The 19,184-nt window shown below is 50.1% G+C and overlaps 2 protein-coding genes across 2 annotated transcripts in view; one reads left to right on the forward strand and one right to left on the reverse strand.

The window, feature by feature from the left end:
* The first annotated feature begins 280 nt into the window (after nt 1–280).
* Nucleotides 281–17,421, forward strand: WNT2B (Wnt family member 2B). The gene is made up of 5 exons (XM_043575861.1): nt 281–1,702; nt 7,428–7,648; nt 8,694–8,971; nt 9,634–9,898; nt 13,109–17,421. Exons 1-5 carry the CDS (start codon nt 1,515–1,517, stop codon nt 13,336–13,338), a joined length of 1,182 nt encoding a protein of 393 aa, XP_043431796.1. The 5' UTR covers nt 281–1,514; the 3' UTR covers nt 13,339–17,421.
* ST7L (suppression of tumorigenicity 7 like) overlaps nt 10,103–19,184 on the reverse strand; it is an 82,122-nt gene continuing 73,040 nt past the window's right edge. The window contains exon 15 of the mRNA XM_043575858.1: nt 10,103–11,007. Within this exon, the coding sequence (XP_043431793.1) occupies nt 10,945–11,007 (63 nt within the window). The 3' untranslated portion in view covers nt 10,103–10,944. The remainder of the gene's footprint in view (nt 11,008–19,184) is intronic.

A 19,184-nucleotide genomic window follows, 5' to 3' on the forward strand; every position in this document is an offset into this window, starting at 1 on the left:
GGCTTTACAGTTTAGATAAATCATGGGGAGAGGCATAAAGACACTTGGGAATGAGGGGTTAGACAGGAGAAACTGAGGCTGGAGAAGAGGTCAGGCCACTTCCCAACTCTCCAAGTTGGAAGGCCGGGGCCACTCTGATCCCAAAGGTTCTACCAGCCTGCCTGGTAAGTGCGGGGAGAGAAGAGGGGTGTCACCGTCAGCAGTCAGCCCCTCCCCACCCCTTCCTGATTTACCACGCCCCGGGGCGGTGTGCAGGGGTGGGATGGGTGACGGAGGGGGTGAGGGAGCAGCAGGGAGGAGGAAAGGCGAGGGAGAGAAATGGCTCCGGGTCTTCCACTCTCAGCAGGACCCCCACCCTGGCCTCTGGTTCGGGAAAGCCGCCCAGCTGTTTCTGATTCTTTCCTGCTTGCAGCCCCGCCCGAGGGGGTGGGGGACCGCAGCACTGGGGTAGCCGGGAGAGACTAAGTTCTGCTCAGCCGGGGCGGTAAAGGGCGGGGAGTCCTTGTCCGGTCCGCAGGTGTGTCCCCTCTGCTTCTACCATCGATTCCCGGTCCACAGGCCAGAGGGGAGCATCGGGGCCGAAAGGCGGGCGTGAACCAGGTCTAAACATTGTTTGCGTGCAGGGGGTGCGGTGGGCAGTGGGTCGGAGGAACGAGGAGCAACAAGCCCTAGATGAGAGAAGCCCCTACCTGAAGCCGACTGCCCAAAGAGCCCCAGTTGGCAACGTTGAACGGGAGTTAAGATCCTCCCGCAACTCCCCGTGACAGAGGTTCTACCCATTTCACAGAAGCGCAAGAACCGAGAGAGGACCGAGGAAATGAGTGCATGCTCAGTGGCTCAGCTCCGGTGTCACTGTAGGTTAGAGAACAGAGGGGAAGTGTCTGCGGTCTCCTCACTCTGCGCTCCTGGCCATCACCCACAGAAGTTAAGGGTTGCCAATTGAAGGGCGCTAGGACCCGGTGGCGCTGCGTCGGCCAGGATTGGGCGCTACGGGTTCTGAAGGGCTCCCCCGCACCCCGTCGCGGCCCGCCGAAGCAGGTGAGGGCGCGGCGCGGTGCTCCGCGGAGAGCCGAGGGGCGGAGGGGGCCGCCACACCTAGGGCGCTGCGAAGCGCCCGGGGCTGGCGCGGGCGGAGCCGCCCAGAGGGCCGCGCGTGTCCCCGGCCTCGGCCCCGCCCCGCGCCGTCCAATGAGAGCCCGCGGCCGAGGGGCTGTCCGCACACACTCTGCCCGCAGCCCTACTCCGCGCCACCGACCCCCTGACACCGCGCCCAGCGCCGGGTTAGCGCGTCCCAGACCCGGGGCTCCGCGCGCCGCCGTCGGCTTCCGGAACCCGTTCCCTGAGCCCCTCTCCGGGACCCTGCGCCCCGGCTCCCGGACTCCAGGTGCTCCTGGGTGCCCCGCCGCCGGGCCCTATGGCCCCCCAAGGGGGTGAGGTAGGAGCAGCCTGAGTACCCCGAGCCGGTGCCCCGTCCACGCCCCTCCGGGTCGCGCGGCGGGAGTCATCGGGGAGCTATGCTGAAGCCGGGTGGTGCGGAGGAAGCCGCACAGCTCCTCCCTCGGCGCGCCCGCGCCCCTGTCCCCGCGCTCCCGCCAGGACCCGCGGCCCCCGACGGCTCTCGGGCTTCGGCCCGCCTCGGTCTTGCCTGCCTGCTGTTGCTGCTGCTGCTGACGCTGCCGGCCCGCGTAGACACGTCCTGGTGGTGAGCATGGCTCTCGGGGTGGGGAGGGTGAGGCGCGGGGTCAGAGGCCGAAGGCGCCCAGAAGAATTACGCAGCTCCTGGCACCGGCTGCACAGGAGACCAGGCTTTTGCTTCGACGGAGTTAGAGACGATCCGAGCCGGACTGTCACTTAAGTCTCGGAGTAGGGGTGGGGGTGGATAGGTGTGCTGCTCACCCAGTGAGGTGGGCCCTGGGTGTTTGGAGCAAGGACGCCTGGTGGTCGAGGCTTTCCAGATTCCCTTGTGCTGTGCCCCATTTCAGCTCTGACTTAGGGAGAATGCTACCTTCCAAGTTTTTCTCAGGGTGGATTCAAGAAACCAATCGTCCATCTGGGGCCTTCAGTGGCCCTCCAAAAGAGCCCCCTGATCGCCTAACGTCGACCTCCCCCCCACCGCCCCCCCCCCCCCGACCCCGAGGTGGAGAAAAGGGCATTTGGCGAGGGCGGACGAGGCTGTCGCTAGTCTACCCCACCGGGTAGGCAGTAAGACTTTGGTGTTCACGCTATAGCACCCAGCGCAAGGTTTAGAAATGGAATCAAAGCAAAAATACTCCATTAACTCTCACAATTAAAACAATTTTGCATAATTGCATAATTTAGGCGTTTGTCTTCAACTTCAGCTTTGAAGATGTCACTTCGAACCCTGACATCCCTCTCTTCTTCCTTTTTCTTCCCAGATGACCCTGTGTCTCCCATCTCTTTCCCGTCCAAGAACTAGAGGCTTCTGGAGGCGCAAAGCATTGAGACCCTCCCCTCAGGTTTCTTGCAGGCCTTAGACTCCAGACACCTCACAAGAGGGCAGATGAGGCAAAAGGCATTAAAAACCCACTGAATATCTGCTCTTTTCTGAATCCCCCCCTGCACCACCCCCAAGCCCTCCATGGCATTCATCCTTTTCTCTCAGGAGAAAGCTGCTCTCCCTCCTCCCCCACCCTCTGGGGGGCAAAGGGGGGAACTGAACTGAGAAAAGACAGTCTTCTCATCTTTCCTCTTCACTGCCCCCCCCCATCAAACTGGCTTCAGACTGCACTCTTGCCCCTCCCTACCCAAGCAGTGCCCCCTTCCTTTCCTTACTTTGCTCCTTCCTCCCTCCCCCTTCCCACCACACAGAGTGGTCTCTCCTCCCCTTGCACCCTGTGGCTTTTCTCCTCTAGACTTGGAATCTTGGCTAGGAAGGGTGAGGGGTAGCTGGCTGAGGGGCCAGCAAGCTTGGGCTGCAGATTCCTATCATTTCAAGATGCATTGCTCTCCATCCCCAATCCCCCCCCCCCCCCCCCCATTTTCCTGTTTCAGAAAAATCTCTCTTTTGGATCTTTTTAATCTCTGCAGTGTTGGGGAAGGCAAGGGGGGGTGGTTTGTTCTGGATGGGGGAGAAGGGAGGCCCGTATCTCACATCTGGCTTGAAACATTCTTTTAGAAAGGGAAAGAGAAGAGGGGACAGAGGAGAAAAGCCTTTCAAAGTTCAGAGGGAGATCAAAGTCATCAGGGACTCAGTTTGGCTGGGGACTTGTGTGTTCAGTGGCCGGATGGAGAGACGATGAAGTGACCACAGTGCATCTTTACCCACCCCAGATAGCAATTTACTTTTAGGGACTCTTGGTTGCTTCTTACCAGTTTGGGAGGTAGTTTTGGGGACCACTTGGTGTTTAGGTGAGGAAGTGTCACTCTGATAATTGCAGCATCCTGGTAGTGCTTCCTAAAGACCCAACTAGGGTGTTTTCTGGTCCCCAATTTGTCCCTTGGCTACTCCCTCTTCTTTTCCTTTCTCCCTTCTACTGCTCTCACCCCCATGTGGTTCACATTTTGGAAAAACTCTGGGTAGAAGAGCCAGAGAGGGGGCATGCCAGTGATACAGTGATAGGGAGGGACTTGGCAGTCGCTGTGAAAGGCGGCAGTGGAGCCAGGATGGGGAGTGGGTGCAGAGGTTAGTTCAATCTCCTTGCCTCACACCTGTCACAGCTGTAGGCCCCAGATGCCTGCCTCAGTGGTCATCACTTCTGAGGTACCGTGGAAAGCTGCTTTCTAAAGGCAGGTCAAGCCCCCAAGGTATCTCTCTTTCCTTTAGGGAAAAAACCCAGCAAGATTGATACTCTGTCCAAACCCTGGAAGAGATGCCTGTTGACCCTGTGTGTGTCCGTGTTCCACTCTGGAGCAGAAGGTCATCACTATCACCAGCTAACAGTCTGATCGTCCCCCCAGCCCTTCCCTTACTCTCCAGTCACTCCTTCCCTCTCCCCACTTCTAACTGGAGGAGGAAACAGATGGTCTCTTCTTAATCTGTGACAAACAGAGCAAGAAATAGGGGGCTCCTCGCATGTGCTTCCCTGTTCCATTTTGCATTCTGCAGGGGGCTGGATGTAGGGAATCCCGTGAGCAGGACATCGTGCATAGATTCACGAAGGGAGAGGAACAGAGTTGATATCATAATAAGAGCATTATTGTCACCACCACCAACTGCCATTCAATGAATCTTTACTAAGCTTTGGACACTATAACTAAGTACTTTATGAGCATCATCTTCTTCAATGCCCAAAGTAATCTGGTGAGGTAGATACTATTATTTTCTCCATTTCACACATGAAGAAAGTGAGGGCTGGGAGGGGAGTGGTATGAAACTTGCCCAAGTTCACACCAATTTTGGAGCTAGATTGCTCTATTCCTGGTTAAGCATTGTATGCCTGTCTTGTTCTCGGAGTGAAAATGAGCTTGGACTTTGGAGTCAGATATCCTTGGTTCGCCCTGGCTCTCCTCTGCCTAGTCCTGATGGACAGAGTGGGTATTACCACTTAATCTCCCTGAACCTCAGTCTCTTCATCTGTAAGATGGAGACCTGTCTCATAGGATTTTTGTTTAGAAAAATGTTTCGTGAACTGTAGAGTACCATATAAATGATGTTGTATTAAGAGATTCAGGGAAGGTAAATAGTTTTATTCCTGTATTCCTGTGTTCAAAGCCCTGTGTGGGCTGGGCTGAATTGTGTACACTTGGGACTGCAAGGGGGGAAATGAAAAGAGCATCCCTGGCCTCATTAAAAAGACACAAATATAAACATCTGCAAATAGGCTGGCAATGTCAGCAGGAGTAAAGCTGTAATTGAAATGAAGTTTATGGCTGGCTAGGGGGAAAAGAGAGTTGGCGGTAAATCAGAGCGGTTAGGTGTTTATTCAACAAACAGTTATTAAGTATCTACTATGTGGCAGACACTGTTCTAGGTTCTGGGGGTAACCAAGTGAACAAAACAGACAAAAATCTCTGCCTTCATGCAACAGGGTGTCTGAATCACCTCGTGATGTTGGTGAAAATGCAGAATCTGATTCAGTACGCCTGGGGTGGGGCCCAAGGCTCTGCATTTCTAACAGATCCCTAGATGATGCCCATATGGCTGTTCTGGGGACCACACTTTGAGGAGCAAAGGGCTAGAGTAAGGTATGGGTCACTTTGTCAAAGGAAGGGACGTGAATTGGTCAAAAGCAGGTGAAGGGAGCATTCTGGGGCAGGAGGCTGGAAAGGAAAGGAAAACTTCCGAAAGGGAAAACAGAGCTGGAGTCAGGGGCATCTCTCCCCCTCTTACCAGCCAATGAGATGCAAGGTGCCTTAAACATCTCTGTGCCCTAACAGCTGAGCTCAGTGCTTGGCACATGTAGGCATTTTGCAGGCGTGTGTTGAATTGAGAGGGGGCTAAGGCTCAGTTGTATTGGAGCCCGCCTCCCCCACCAACTACAAGGGGCTGACCACTAGCCAGCAGGCAAGTGCCCTGCTCTTCAGAATCACACCAGTTGGGGCACTTAGTGCAGCTACTTAATGGGGTCTGGGTGGTAGTAGAGGAACGTAATTATCTTCCTGTCTTAGGTACTAAATGTTCCCACGCTCAGTGAGGATGTAACAAGAAGGACCAATGTGGGCTGCAGCAGAATGGATTTAAGTCATACCACAGGAAGGACTTATTGCCAGAGTTTGGCCTGCCTCACTCCAGACTGTCTCATGAGGGCTGGATTACTGGTCTCCCATTCCCATCCAACCCCCCTCTTTCCAAGCCCCAGTAAAAAAAACAAACACCCATTGCTTAGAGTAGTACTTGGGCCGAACTGGGGAAGCAAAACGGTGGTGAGACAGGGACGAGCTCCAACTGCAATGGTCTTGATTCTCCAAACAAAGCACCGCGGCAGTGGGTGTAACTCCAGGCTGTGCGTCAGGCGGCCTTTTCCGGCCTGGCCCAGCCCGGGGTGTTTATTTTGTTTGTTCCTGGAAGCTATTGCCCTGATGGACGGTGCTGCTGGGGACGCTGATTCCATGGGATTTGTCAGTGGTGGGCCAGCCCTCTCACCCCTCCCCCGGGGACAGATGGGCCCCATCAGCCCCGCTGAGCTCCAAAAGAGGCAAGCATCAGCCCTCCTTGAGTCTGTCTGACTTGGTGTCACCAGCGGTGATCTAGTTTGTGGGTGAGGGCCAGGCACAAGGATGTGGGCAGGGCACGGTGAGGGGACATAGAGCCCAGGGCGGTCCAGCTTTTCCTCTCTCCCCACTGGCTGCCTTCTGTCCCCTCACCCACTTCTAGGCCCATTTTGGGATCTCTCCCAAACCACAGGCTCATTCACAGCCCAAACCAAATCTTTTCAGCCCGTAGCAGCAACTGCCCCCTTTGACCCCCACCTGTTCAGAGAAAGAGAGAGAGGTATCCATTTGATGTGTTAGGATAGGAGAACAGAGAACTCCCAGAGGGCCAAGGAAGGTGCTAGGTGTTGGAGAGACAGCAAGGGAGTGCAAAGTGGATGAATGGGTCAGATCTCATTTAGTGACCTCATGGAGAGAAGAAGCTAAGAATGTTCGAGTGAAGAGAAAATAGTGAGAAATTTGAGAGTGACTCTAGCAACCCACCTAACTTTTAGTAGCCCACCCCAAATGATCTTCTTAAAATTGTTTGAATTGGGCAGAGTGGGGACTGGAATATGGGGAGTGTCACCCCCCTCGCTTTATCTTGGCTTTGGCTTCCCACTGCTAACAGCCCTCTGCCCAAGCAGGTTCATCCAGGACATCATGCCTCCAAGACTCATTTGTTAAGAAAGGCTGTGGAGCCCGGAAATGAAGGGTATAGGGAGGAGATTTGGGGGTGGGGTCTTCCTCCCCAAGACCTCAGGTTTGGGAGTGAGGAATTTTAGCTACATGGGTCTGACTAGAGCTGTAAACATGACTCAAAATTGCCCACTGAGTCTCTTCCCACTGGTCCCTCCCTGTCTCCATCCTTCCTCCCCCAAACTATGTCTTCATGGACCAGCTACGAAGGACGTGCCTCTTACATGTGGGTGTAAGAGTGTTGTCTCAGACTCTTGTTTTGTTAGTTTATTTTTCTCTGAGGCTCTTAATGTTTATTAAATAAACAGGGAATGGGTTTGTGTGACATGCCCAGGGCTTCTACGTATGTGACACATGCCTGGCCCGTGTTCTGGGAGTGTGTGTCACTTGGACCTTTGGCTGGGGAGCGGGTGATGGTGAGAGACCACTCAATTACTCTCTGCAACTGTGTAACCATTTCTCCAGGCTTGTGGGGAAAGCTGTACCCGTTGGCCTCAGGGAATGTGGGTTGGAGGAGGGGAAGGAACCTCTTCAAATTCTGAATGCCAAATCTCTCCCCTCCCCCTCCCTCTCCTTCTCCCCCTCCTGAGGCAGGAAAAGGGCCAGGATGCTCTGACAGGGCCATCTCCACCTTGCAGGTACATCGGGGCACTGGGGGCCCGAGTGATCTGTGACAATATCCCTGGTCTGGTGAGCCGGCAGCGGCAGTTGTGCCAGCGTTACCCAGACATCATGCGCTCGGTGGGCGAGGGTGCCCGAGAATGGATCCGAGAGTGTCAGCACCAGTTCCGCCACCACCGCTGGAACTGCACCACGCTGGACCGGGACCACACTGTCTTTGGCCGTGTCATGCTCAGAAGTAGGGAGCTCTTCCACCCTGCTCCAACTACTTCCCTGTCTGTGCCTGGGGTGGCAAGTGGGTAGGGTAGGCATGATCCTCCTCCCCTCTCGGACACACTGCCTCATAATCAGATAGACGGTTGAGGGCAGTGCCCAGGATACAGTTGGGAACAGACCCTCAGTACCTGAGATATGTAGTCAGGGACCCCTCTAAATGCCAGTGTTGCTGGGATGATACACAAAGGTACAGTGTCCCCTGCTACCTCCATGTCTTGTCTTCCCTCCCCCTTTCCTCCCCAACCCCAGTGTGAGGGTTTCCACGCACTGTAAGGCTGAGGACTAGAACGGCTGCTCTGTACTCACTGCCACCATCACTACCCTCACCCCAACACTCCCAACATCACAGTAATGGCAGCAAGGGATAAACAGAAAGGTGATATGTAAATATTTGGAGAGTTGGTGGCTTGGCCCCAGCTCAGCAAAAAAGCTAAGCAGAAGTGAGACAATAAACTAGGAGAAAGGGAAGGAGATGGGAATCGGGAGGTGTCTGGGGGACAGGGGTGATGAGTCATCAATCCCTGAGAGCAGGGTAAGAAGGAAGCAGGCCCTGGAAAGTAGCAGGTCTCCCCAAACAGGCTAACCCCTGGGCTGGGGTCTCTATTGTAGGGGAACTGTCCAGCAGAGTAGGTCTGAAAAGGCCTGGAATGTGGACTGAGGCAGGCTTAGCTGAGCTAGGATTGGCACTCGGTGGGAGGGGATGACTCACTGTGAAACTTTTCAATGGATGGATCCAGGGAGTTTGGAAGGAAGCAAGAGTACAGGTCAGCCCAAGAGGTCAGATGTACAAAGAAGCGGATAGAGAGTACTGAGGGCCGAGGGGAAGAGGTCAGATACTCTGGGGAATGCTTTTGGAAGGGAAGGCCACCTTGAAAAAAGCAGGTGCAGGAGTTGCTCTGGGAAAGACAAGAAGAGAGGAGGTTTCAGAGTGGGGGGTTGTGTGGGCAGAAGACAGGGACAGACATAGGCCTCTTTGCAGAAATGTACTTCTACCTTTCTCTCTCCAGGCAGCCGGGAGGCAGCATTTGTATATGCCATCTCGTCTGCAGGGGTGGTCCATGCTATCACTCGTGCCTGCAGCCAGGGAGAACTGAGTGTGTGCAGCTGTGACCCCTACACCCGTGGCCGACACCATGACCAACGTGGGGATTTTGACTGGGGTGGCTGCAGTGACAACATCCATTATGGTGTTCGCTTTGCCAAGGCCTTTGTGGATGCCAAGGAAAAGAGGCTTAAGGATGCCCGGGCCCTCATGAACTTACATAACAACCGCTGTGGTCGCACGGTCAGTACTCATGTCTGTGCATGTACGTCCATATCTGCTGGGGGTGACCAGTACGTGTGATCACGGAGTGAATGTGAAGGTGGAAGTGCTGAAGGCTCCTGGATCACTTCCAGCGGCCCCAACCCCCACGGGATAGGAGTAGTGAATGCAAGGGAGCTTGGGAATGCCTAGATTCAACCAGGCGCATAAAGTGTCTTCACAGATGTGGACAGTAGGGAAAGGTAGAGAAAAGAAGGGAAGTTAACTTTTTAAGAAGGGGAAGGACCACTTCCATAAAGACTGAGGAGGATAAGAACTTGCTCTGGGCAGTTCACTGGTTTCTGAGCACTGCCAATGTGCCTAGTACTGTGCCGGGAAATGACATGCTAGAGAAGCAGAAGGCACGGCACCTTAAACTCTAAGAACATGTAAAAGTAGGGCATGTGATGGCAAACTGTAATCATGAACAGGATCCTGTGGCTCTGTGTTTGAACACACTATCGTGGGAAGAAAGCACTGGTGGTCTAGGGAGGATTCATGGAGGAAGAGGTTCTTGAATGGGTGGGTTCTGATGGGGAGAGAACCCACTGTCCAGCCTAGGCCAGATGTCAGAGCACTCATGATTGTAGCCCTAAGGATGACTGAAAAGTGCCCTGACCGGCTGCCTCTCCCTCACCTCCCAGGCTGTGCGGCGGTTTCTGAAGCTCGAGTGTAAGTGCCATGGCGTTAGTGGCTCCTGTACTCTGCGCACCTGCTGGCGTGCACTCTCAGACTTCCGCCGCACAGGTGATTACCTGCGGCGGCGCTACGATGGGGCTGTGCAGGTGACAGCAACCCAGGATGGCGCCAACTTCACAGCAGCCCGCCAAGGTTATCGCCGTGCCACCCGGACTGACCTTGTCTACTTTGACAACTCCCCAGACTACTGTGTCTTAGACAAGGCTGCAGGTGAGTAAGGAAAGCAGGTAAGGACAAGGAGCCCCAGTTCTTGGTGCAGGCACCCCTGGTCAATCATAGTCTGCTCAGCCACAGGAGTTAGGGAAGTGGTACTTTGCGAGGCATCAGTCTCCTCTCGACATGAACGTCTTATAATAAGATTGATAATGAATGCCTCAAGCCACCAGTCCCAGTGCTACCCAAGCAGAGGAGAGGTCATTTCTCACTCTTTTATATCCCCAGCATCTGGGGTACAGTAGGTATTATTCAGGGATTATTTAAATGAGTCACCCGTTTTCAATACCAAGCAATGTATGGGCTGTACACAAGCATGAGGTGGAGGAACCCCACGTCTCTGTTTATGATCTGGCTAAAGAAATAAGATGTAATCAATCGGTGGACATATGCAATTGCAGAAGACACAAAGCTGGAGAAACCAAGAATTCCAATAAGAAAAGCTTATTGGAAAATGTGGAATTTAAGCAATTTCTCGAGGTGTAGGGATCACCTGGACAACCTGGAGAGAAGAGAAGGGCAATAAGCAGAGTGGTAGGTGGGAAAGTACATGATTATTCTAGGAACCGAGAGGTATGATGAATCTGAGTGAAGGTTTGGGATGAGGAGACTAGAGGTAGAAAGAAAGGTGAGGATCAGACCATGAGTGGCCTTGAAAGACTATATCCAGTGTGCTGCCACTGAAGATTCTACAGTGGAGTTGGGGAAGCAAGGAAAGAGATCTCAGTAGGGCTAACCACTAGCAGAAAGCAGCAAATTGTTTTTCAATCTGGTCCAGATATTTGTGGTGGAATTCTTGGGGATGCTGGGAAGTGATATGTTATTGCCCCCAAAGAGTAGAAGTCACCATCTTGGCTTGGCTCATATTTCAGGTTCAGACAGGTTAGACTAGGAACAACCTTTAGTGCAAAAGAACTGCTCTTCCTCAGGTTACTATCATGGGCTTGCAGGCTCTTCTCTGCAGACTCAGCACTCAGGACTTGGGTGAGATAGAGCCAGGAACCACAGCTGTCTTTGGTTCTGTTTGTTTTCAGCCATCACTGTCATTCCTGGAGAGTCAAGTGGCTCGGAGCAAATCTGGGCATAGAAACAGGGTGGGGCTCCACCTAAGTAACACAGAAAGTAGTTTGTGCCCTTTGGAGGGTGCTAGGAGAAAAGGAGTTAAAAGAGCCCTTTCTGATTCTCTCAGTGATTTCCTGCCACTAGGTATGTTTTCTTCCCACGTGGTATAATTCAGAGGACTACTCTCTGAATGTCTTGAAATAATTCCATAGCAGCCGCGGTATAAGCCTATGCTGTTATACCTAAAATGCACCTTTGGGGAAGGATCTTTGGAGTCAGAAGGAAGGGTGAGTCAGATGTGTTGGTTTTTCTTGGAGGCATAAAATTAAGTCTCATAAAACCCAAAGTGGGGCCTGGAATTCAAAGGGTGTAAGTCATCTCAGAATCAAGTATGGAGCCACAAATTTCCACCAAAGCAGTCCTGTCCGGTGGAGCTCTCTGTGATGACAGAACTGTTCTACATCTGTGTTTTCCAATAGATAGCCACTTAGCCACATGGGATTACTGAGCATTTGAAATATAGGTATTGTGCCTGAGAAATTAAGTTTTAAATTTTAGTTAATTTATAACTAAATGACCACGTGTGGCTGGTGGCTATAACCTGGACAGCTCAGCTCTAGAGTATAGAAGAGGCTTTTGGTGCACAAAAGGACTTAAGATCCAGCCCTTGGAGTTAGAGGAGAGTAACACAGATAGTAGAACTAGTTAGCCCACACTCTGGAAGAGTGGCCTCTAACAATTTTGGATTGTGTACTCTTTCATTAAAAAATTATTTGAGCATGTACCTCTAATATATGGATATTTACTTTAAAAAGATACCTATGTTCCACTGTATTGATATGTACTTTATAAAACATACAAAGTAGGGATTTTAAATTTATGAGATAAAAAACAAATGTAGAAGTTCTAAGATCTAGCATTTTCTTTTTTTTTTAAATTTTTTTTTTAATGTTTATTTTTGAGAGAGAGAGAGAGAGGCAGAACGTGAATGGGGGAAGGGCAGAGAAAGAGGGAGACACAGAATCTGAAGCAGGCCCCAGGCTCTGAGCTGTCAGCACAGAGCCCCAATGCAGGGCTCGAACCCACTAACCATGAGATCATGACGTGAGCTGAAGTCAGTCTCTTAACCGACTGAACCATCCAGGTGCCCCTAGCATTTTCTTTCCATATCGCAGTAGGGTGTACAGACTACTGCAAGAGAATCAGTCAATCTGTTCCCCTTCCTCAACCTCCAGGTCAGTCCCTGTCCCATCTCTGGAGAAGGGTTAGAATAGACAGATACTTTCTAGGGCCCATCCCATCCCAAATTCTGTGTTTTTATATCTGTCGGCAGGATCTCTCTTGCTAAAGTTGGTCAGAATGAAGTCCTAAGCACTCTCTGTGCAGGGGGATAATATCATTCCTACCCTTCAAGAGTTCCTACTGTAAAGGGTAAGGCAAGGGATATTCTGTAGCAATTCCACAGGGATATGCCTCTGGGCAGTCACACTAACCAGTTCACCTCCTCATCTGAACAATCCACTGAGTTACATGCTATTATTATGCCTATTTTCATATGAGAAGATTAAAGCCTAGAGAGATTAACTACCTTGTGAAATCACATAGCTAAGATGTGGCAGGCCTGGAACTGAAACTTGAACAATATGACAATAAGGCCCATGCTTTTAATGGCCATCCTATATTACTTCCCTGTATGGTACAACTTAAAATGTAAACTAAGGACCAAAATACTAACAAATGGTAGCTGGATCAGAGTTGTGGCATGACTTCTTGGAAAAGATAAATTATAGGCTAAGTTGTTTTTTTGTTTTTTTTAACTGTTTAGTATGGAAAACTTCTAACACAGAGAGCCCTTACCCAGCTTTAACAGCTAGGAGCATTTTAAGGCTAGGTTTTGAAGGAGACGCAGAGATGTGTATTGGCAGGGACGGCATAGTAGGTGAAGTCAATGGTCTTTGGGGAGCCTTTATGGTGGGAAGAAGCCAGAGTGGTGCAAAGGGAAGTAAGGAGATGGTCATTTTGGCCAGTTGGGCATATTTTCAGGAAAAGGGATTCTTTATGGTTTCCTCATGAGGATGTGGGTAAGGGAACCCAGAGCAGCTGAAGTAAGAGGTAACTTGGTTCTCATTCTCTTCCCCAACCCAGGTTCCCTAGGCACTGCGGGCCGTGTCTGTAGCAAGACATCCAAAGGGACGGATGGTTGCGAAATCATGTGCTGTGGCCGAGGGTACGACACAACTCGAGTCACCCGTGTCACCCAGTGTGAGTGCAAATTCCACTGGTGCTGTGCAGTGCGGTGCAAGGAGTGCAGAAACACTGTGGACGTCCACACTTGCAAGGCCCCCAAGAAGGCAGAGTGGCTGGACCAGACCTGAATGTAGAAATACCTCACTCATCCCTCTACTTCAAAACTCCTGGCTCAAAAGCACAAGATCTTTGCATGCACGCCTTCCTCTACCCTCAGCTCTGGGCTGCTACAGTTTCTATTTAAGGACTTGGAAAGCAATCCAGAAGGACTCTGGTGTCCTGACTGGTTCCTTAGCCCTGGGAAGGAGTTGACAGGGGATGTAAGAAACTGAACAGCTCCCTGACTGCCCCCTCTGGAGGTCAGAAGGGAGAGGGGAAGAGGTGGGGGTCTTCAGAGTGATATAAGTTGCACTAAAGCACATGGTCAAGGCTCATTTTTCCTTTCCTTTGCACTGGCTTCCTGACATTTCTTGTGTGTGCAAGAGGAAGGGTACCTGGAGAGAGCTTCTTTGTGTTCCTACCTGACTAAGGGTAGATGGGACAGAGATGGAACCACATCTCTTCCCTGGGTCAGTTTGAGCAGACTGCCTGGTACCCCAAAAGAAACTCTCAGGCTACAACCTTCTTCCATTATCCCAGAGCCTGGGATTCCTAGGTAAGAGTTAGCCGTAGTGGACAAGGTTCCATTCACATGCTCATAGGTTTATAAACTGCTGTATTTTGTAGGGGAAAAAATTATATAACTATACAAACATACATTCTCTTCCAACCTCCCTCTTCTTTTCAACCTATATCAGATAGCACTGCCCCTTGCTCACTTGCTGCCTGTTCAAACCAAGTGGCATGTAGTGGTTCTTATGCCTAATAGATCACTAGAATACCCTGGAACACTCCTGAGAAAGAATAATTTAGTAAGCCTGCCTAGGCCTTTGGGGTTTTATTTTATTTTTTTAAAGTTTCTATGCATTCTTCTGGAGGTCAACTAGTTTTGGGAAACACTTAGTAAAAGATATGTGACTCATGGAGGGTAGGAAAGGGTAGCAGGCCTGATCTCAAGGGCCCCACATGAGGCATCAGGGTATACTAGTCAGGTAGGGATCTCTGGCTTTGGCAATTTTTAGGAGAGAATCCTAGTCTTTTGAAGTTGGGCATGGAAGCCAGTGGCTACAGAGGAAAAGAGAGCTGGGGCTTTGGGGCCAAAGTGGTAAACAACATAAAAAACAGCCTTTCCCCATTTATTGAACAAATTTTTATTTAGTGGCTCTCTAAGTTCTGGGGATTATTACTGTTCACTCCATGTTTGGCTTAAACAGGGGAGTTCCTTCTATGCTACTACCTGCTGCCTAACTAAGCTTGCAGTAGTGGAGTCTCCAGAGATAGCAGGCTTTGTAAGCTACAAGCTAGGATATGGAGTCCCAAAAACTGTGATGTCCTATTTTTATGTGACTTAGACCATGGCTATCTTTTGATAATTTAAGAGAGCAGAGTGGTATAGAAATTTGCAGTTATGACACACCTGTGTTGAAATCACAGTTGTGCCATTTACAGTTTTTGATATTTGAACAAGATACCCAAATTCTACAAGCCTCTATCATCTCGTCTGTAAAATGAGGTTATAAACCTATCTCAGATACTGAGTTTTAATTGTGCCCCCCAATTCCAGCCAACAGACACTCTTACCAAAGTTCCTAACTGGTCTAGCCCATCATGACTTCTCTTGAAACCTTCCGTTTACAATTGCAAAGTATTGACAGCAGGCTGTTGATTAAAGGGCCTACACAAGGAATTCTGAACATAGGCGCCCACCCCCTCTCCAAGTTCCTCTCCAACATCCCTTGGGGTCCTCACGTGTTTGTAGAACAGCTTCACTCTGCACAGGCAGCAGAGGATAGGGGAGCCAGAGCTCTGGGCCATGGGGGCAGATTTATTTGGATGATAGGACTAATATTTGTGTAACCTGCTGAGACCTGTGTGGGAGAGTTTAGGGTGGTTTTTCTTTTGGTGAGGGGTTTGCTCCGGTTTCACATCCATTAACACAAAACATGAGCTAGTCAGGGCCCTTGTGGTCTGCGGTGAGGGGATTCCTGTGGAGAAATGGGACTGAGTGAGTCAGGCCAGGGGAATGTCTTCCTTGCAGAGTGGAGTCAACTGGATAACTGATGAGCCAATGGTGGGATTAGGGAGGGGGAAATGGGAGGGAAAGAGAAGAGCTTCTGACATCTTGAGCTGGGATTAGGAGGAGGAAAGCCTTAGCATAGTGGGAAGGTAAGGGGGTCAAAGTCAGTCTGAATCAAGAATACAGCTGAAGGAATTTACATCAGGGTGTTTGGGTAGAGCCTCAGGTCCCAGTCAGCCCCTGCTCTCACAAGAATGCCCAGGTAACCACATAAATGACAGCTAGGCCTTCCTGGGACTTCAACCCAAATTCAATCTGCCTGTGCTGTCACCTATTCCTTTTCAGTTCTTACCCTATGAAGGAAGTTGAGCCTCTTCTGGCATCTCGTACTGCTCTGGGCTTCCCCTGGGCTCCAAATTCTAGTTCATAAAGACCCAAGTTTTGTAATTTACTATAAATGGTTAAGAGAAAAGCAAGCTGTCCAGAGAGTGAAAAGTTTGAATAGTGGGGTGGATAGCGAAAGAAAAGAGGTCCATGTGAGCCCCACTACAGAGGCAACGTGGTCCCAAGAAGGGATGGATGATGGCCAAGCAATTAATTTTTCCTCGTATTTCTTAGCTTGCCTCTGCATTGTGACTGGCTTTAGACAACTGGCGTCTATTCTGCAATAAAACAAACAGAAACTAATTTATTTGGAACAAGCAGCAAAAGGAGAACTTTATTTGGTGCAGTCAGGGCTCCATTTAGTCCTGCTGCCACCCACTCACAGCGTCTAACCCCTCTCCAGACCCTCCTCTAGTCAGGAGAGTTCTGTGCCTCCAGCAGCCGTCTCTTAGCCCCTCTCTGACACTCCTTCCTGTCAGTCCTCATTTCTTCTAACTTTTAACATTTAGGTAGAATGCGTTGCAGAAAGTGCTATTTGGGTACAAAGTTAACTTCAAATACACAATATCTATCCTTTAAAGATCTTAGACTGTTTTAGAGAAGGCAGGTGACTGAAGTACCTCAGCTGCACAGCCCGTGGCCAGTTTTTCTCATGTAGAAGTAAGAATGCCAGCCTTAATCTAGTCCTGCAGATAAGAGCCAACTGCTATTATTGCTAGCCTTGAATAGTAGTGCTCGCCCTTATGCTTTCTTAGAATGATGCTGGAAAATGAAATCAGGGACTTCAGATTATTTTTAAAAAAATTAAACACTGCCTGGCCCTGAACGTCTGTTTGCAAAAAGTCTTGTAGGTCTGACTCATGACCACTTACGGCCTCATTTCTTTTCCTCCCTGTTGTAGAGGGTAATCTCTTCTCCTTTTTCTCACCTCCCTTAGCAAGAACACCAACCACTAAGTCTTCTGCCAAATTCTCAGACCCACTCAGGACACTGGTTTCTACACAGTTTAATATATGAGAGTTAATCGGGATTTTTTTTCCCCCTCAGCCTGAGGTTTTTAAACACCCTCAGTGGTCACAGGGCAGAAACCCAAGGGAGGACGCCAGGGAGAGTATGTTTCTCATCCCTGGGAGGTCGTCAGCCTAGCTCCTGCAGCCAAATTACAGCACCAGAGAATAATGTGATGCATTCCTGGGCAGGTCGGTGGGACCCTGGGCGCCTGGGCCTTGTGGAGAGAGGTGCCAGACACAGAGCTCTCCGTAAGCAATCCTGCAGAGCCGCCCCCTGGGTGCAGAAATGAAATACGGGAGAGCTTCACATTACACGGAGACCTGTAGCTCACACCTGGTTATTGATGGCCTTGGTGGAAGCCTCTGCCCCCTCCCTCCACTTGGGAACTGCCTGCTACTACGGGGGTTGGGCACCTTTGAAGCAATGTTGGAAAACAAGAAAGAGATGCTTCCTTTCCACTCCTTGCTCTCCCTGCGAGCCTGCGCACAGCCATGAGGATACGCGTGCGTGCACGCGTGATATGTGTTTGCGTGGACACGCACGCAAGCTTCTCTCAGGCTGCAGCAGAGTTCTAGTCGTCCCTGGTCCCTAACAATAAAACAAACAACTGGATTTCAATCACATCCTTCAAAATTCCTGCCATTATCAGGGGTTCAGCCGTAACCAACTAACATTAAACATGCCCATTCTCAATATGCAAGCAGCTGTGTGGTTTGGTGACTGGTATTCCCCCACGAGGTGGCAGGGAAAGGATGCAGAGAGTGCATGGAGAGGGGAGATACTACCACCCAAGCCCAATGGCTAAGACCATGCTGGAGATAGTGCAATTTGTGCCCTGTGTGCTACGGATATGGCACACAGCCTCCAGGACTGCAAGCCTGCGGCCCACGACCTGTCGTTCTTAATTTCTATTAAGTTAGAAAACAGGATAGCTTTGGGTTCCAGGGATAATCTCCACAAGAGAGAGGCACTGGAGAGGAGCAAGCAGTGACTTTACTAAGGTAAATATGTCACAGTTGCTACAGTGAACTGAGCTTTCCCAGAAGCTGCTCTTCTCGTTGGGTGACTGGCAGGTTTCAGGTAATAGTCAGTGGGGTATCAGTAAATGCCTTCCCCTGACCCCAAAGGTCAAAGGGATTGAAGAGAGGGGGAGTTTACAAGTACATTTTTCCACTTCCCATTCATGTTTTAAATTATCCCTGAGCATCTTAGTGGCTCTTCCACTTACTTAAGACGTATCAGTCATCCTGGCATAGAGACAGCAAGGAAAGCATTCTCCCCTTGGCCCCCTGACTCTGAACTACCCTTTGCTCACTTCCATTCTGCCTATGAGTCTATGCATGGAGCAGCTGGACATGGAAGTTCTCTTTCTTTGACCAAAAGGAGCTGAAATCTGGTGACTTTACTTCACTACTACCAGCCCCTCTAAGCAGGCCTGAGCAAACAGAAACGTTAAGCTGAGTGAAGAAAATGGGAAGACCGTTTAATCCACAGCTGTCCTTTTTGACAACTCAAGGTAGGGCTTCCCTGAGAATAATTATGATGTCATAAGAAGCTTTTTCAGGTACAAAATGCTTTAACGCAGACTAATTTTCACACCAATTTTCCCTGTGAGGCAGGAGACACTCTCACTGCACAGGTGCTATTCAGAAAGGCTCAGTGATTTGTCCCAGGTCATGTGATACTGAGTGGTTCAGACAGAACTCAAATCCAGGGCTTCTCACTTCAAACCCTGTGTGCTCTCCTCAAAGACTGACAATACACAAGGCTGCAGAGGCCAGAGTCCCAGCCCCTTTAGGACAGAAATTGATACAAAATATTCTAGGAGAGTATATCTGAGCAGAATTTTCAAAAGGAAAAGCCTAGGCCTTCCCTAACTACATCAGCACATCCCCTTTTGGTCATTTCTGCCGCTATTTCCACCACCACAAAATGATCACTATGCCAAGTAGTCCACCTTCAATCAACTCTGCCTCCTAGAGCTTTCTATGCCTTTTTTTCTTCATCAGATTAACACTTTTAACATTTGCTTTAATTTTATCTATTTCTTTTAAAGTGATGCTAAGTGCACGGAATACAAGTAATCCTGAGAATCCATGAGAAGAAATTATTAAGGCTTTGGGCTTCTAATGTATGTATTAGAATTTCCTTTGAGATTTCACTCTGTTTTTAAATGGCTGTCAACCCCTGGGCTAGGAAAGTAAGAACAGGGAATGAGAGTGCTAAAAAAAAAAAAATGTCTTACCCCAGGCCAGATGCCTACTCATGGCCTGGTAAAAGTCCTGGGACCTCCAGCTGAGACAGGTAATTTATCTACACCAAGGCAAGGAGAATCCACCCTGCAGAGAAACCCCTACAAGATGAGGCAGACAACAGATTTTTACTTGATCAAAAACTTTTGCTCCTTTCAACCCCTCCTCCCACCCTCATTCAAAATCTGGACTTCTGTGTGGGTCCAAGACA

This window comes from Prionailurus bengalensis, chromosome C1, assembly GCF_016509475.1.
Source record: "Prionailurus bengalensis isolate Pbe53 chromosome C1, Fcat_Pben_1.1_paternal_pri, whole genome shotgun sequence".
NCBI classification, from domain to species: domain Eukaryota; kingdom Metazoa; phylum Chordata; class Mammalia; order Carnivora; family Felidae; genus Prionailurus; species Prionailurus bengalensis.

Bases quoted from the DNA above. Each gene is read 5' to 3' on its own strand.
- WNT2B (XM_043575861.1), top strand. From the start codon at position 1,515: ATGCTGAAGCCGGGTGGTGCGGAGGAAGCCGCACAGCTCCTCCCTCGG. The intron at 1,703-7,427 runs GTGAGCATGGCT...TCCACCTTGCAG, and splicing joins CGCGTAGACACGTCCTGGTG to GTACATCGGGGCACTGGGGG. The intron at 8,972-9,633 runs GTCAGTACTCAT...CTCACCTCCCAG, and splicing joins ACAACCGCTGTGGTCGCACG to GCTGTGCGGCGGTTTCTGAA.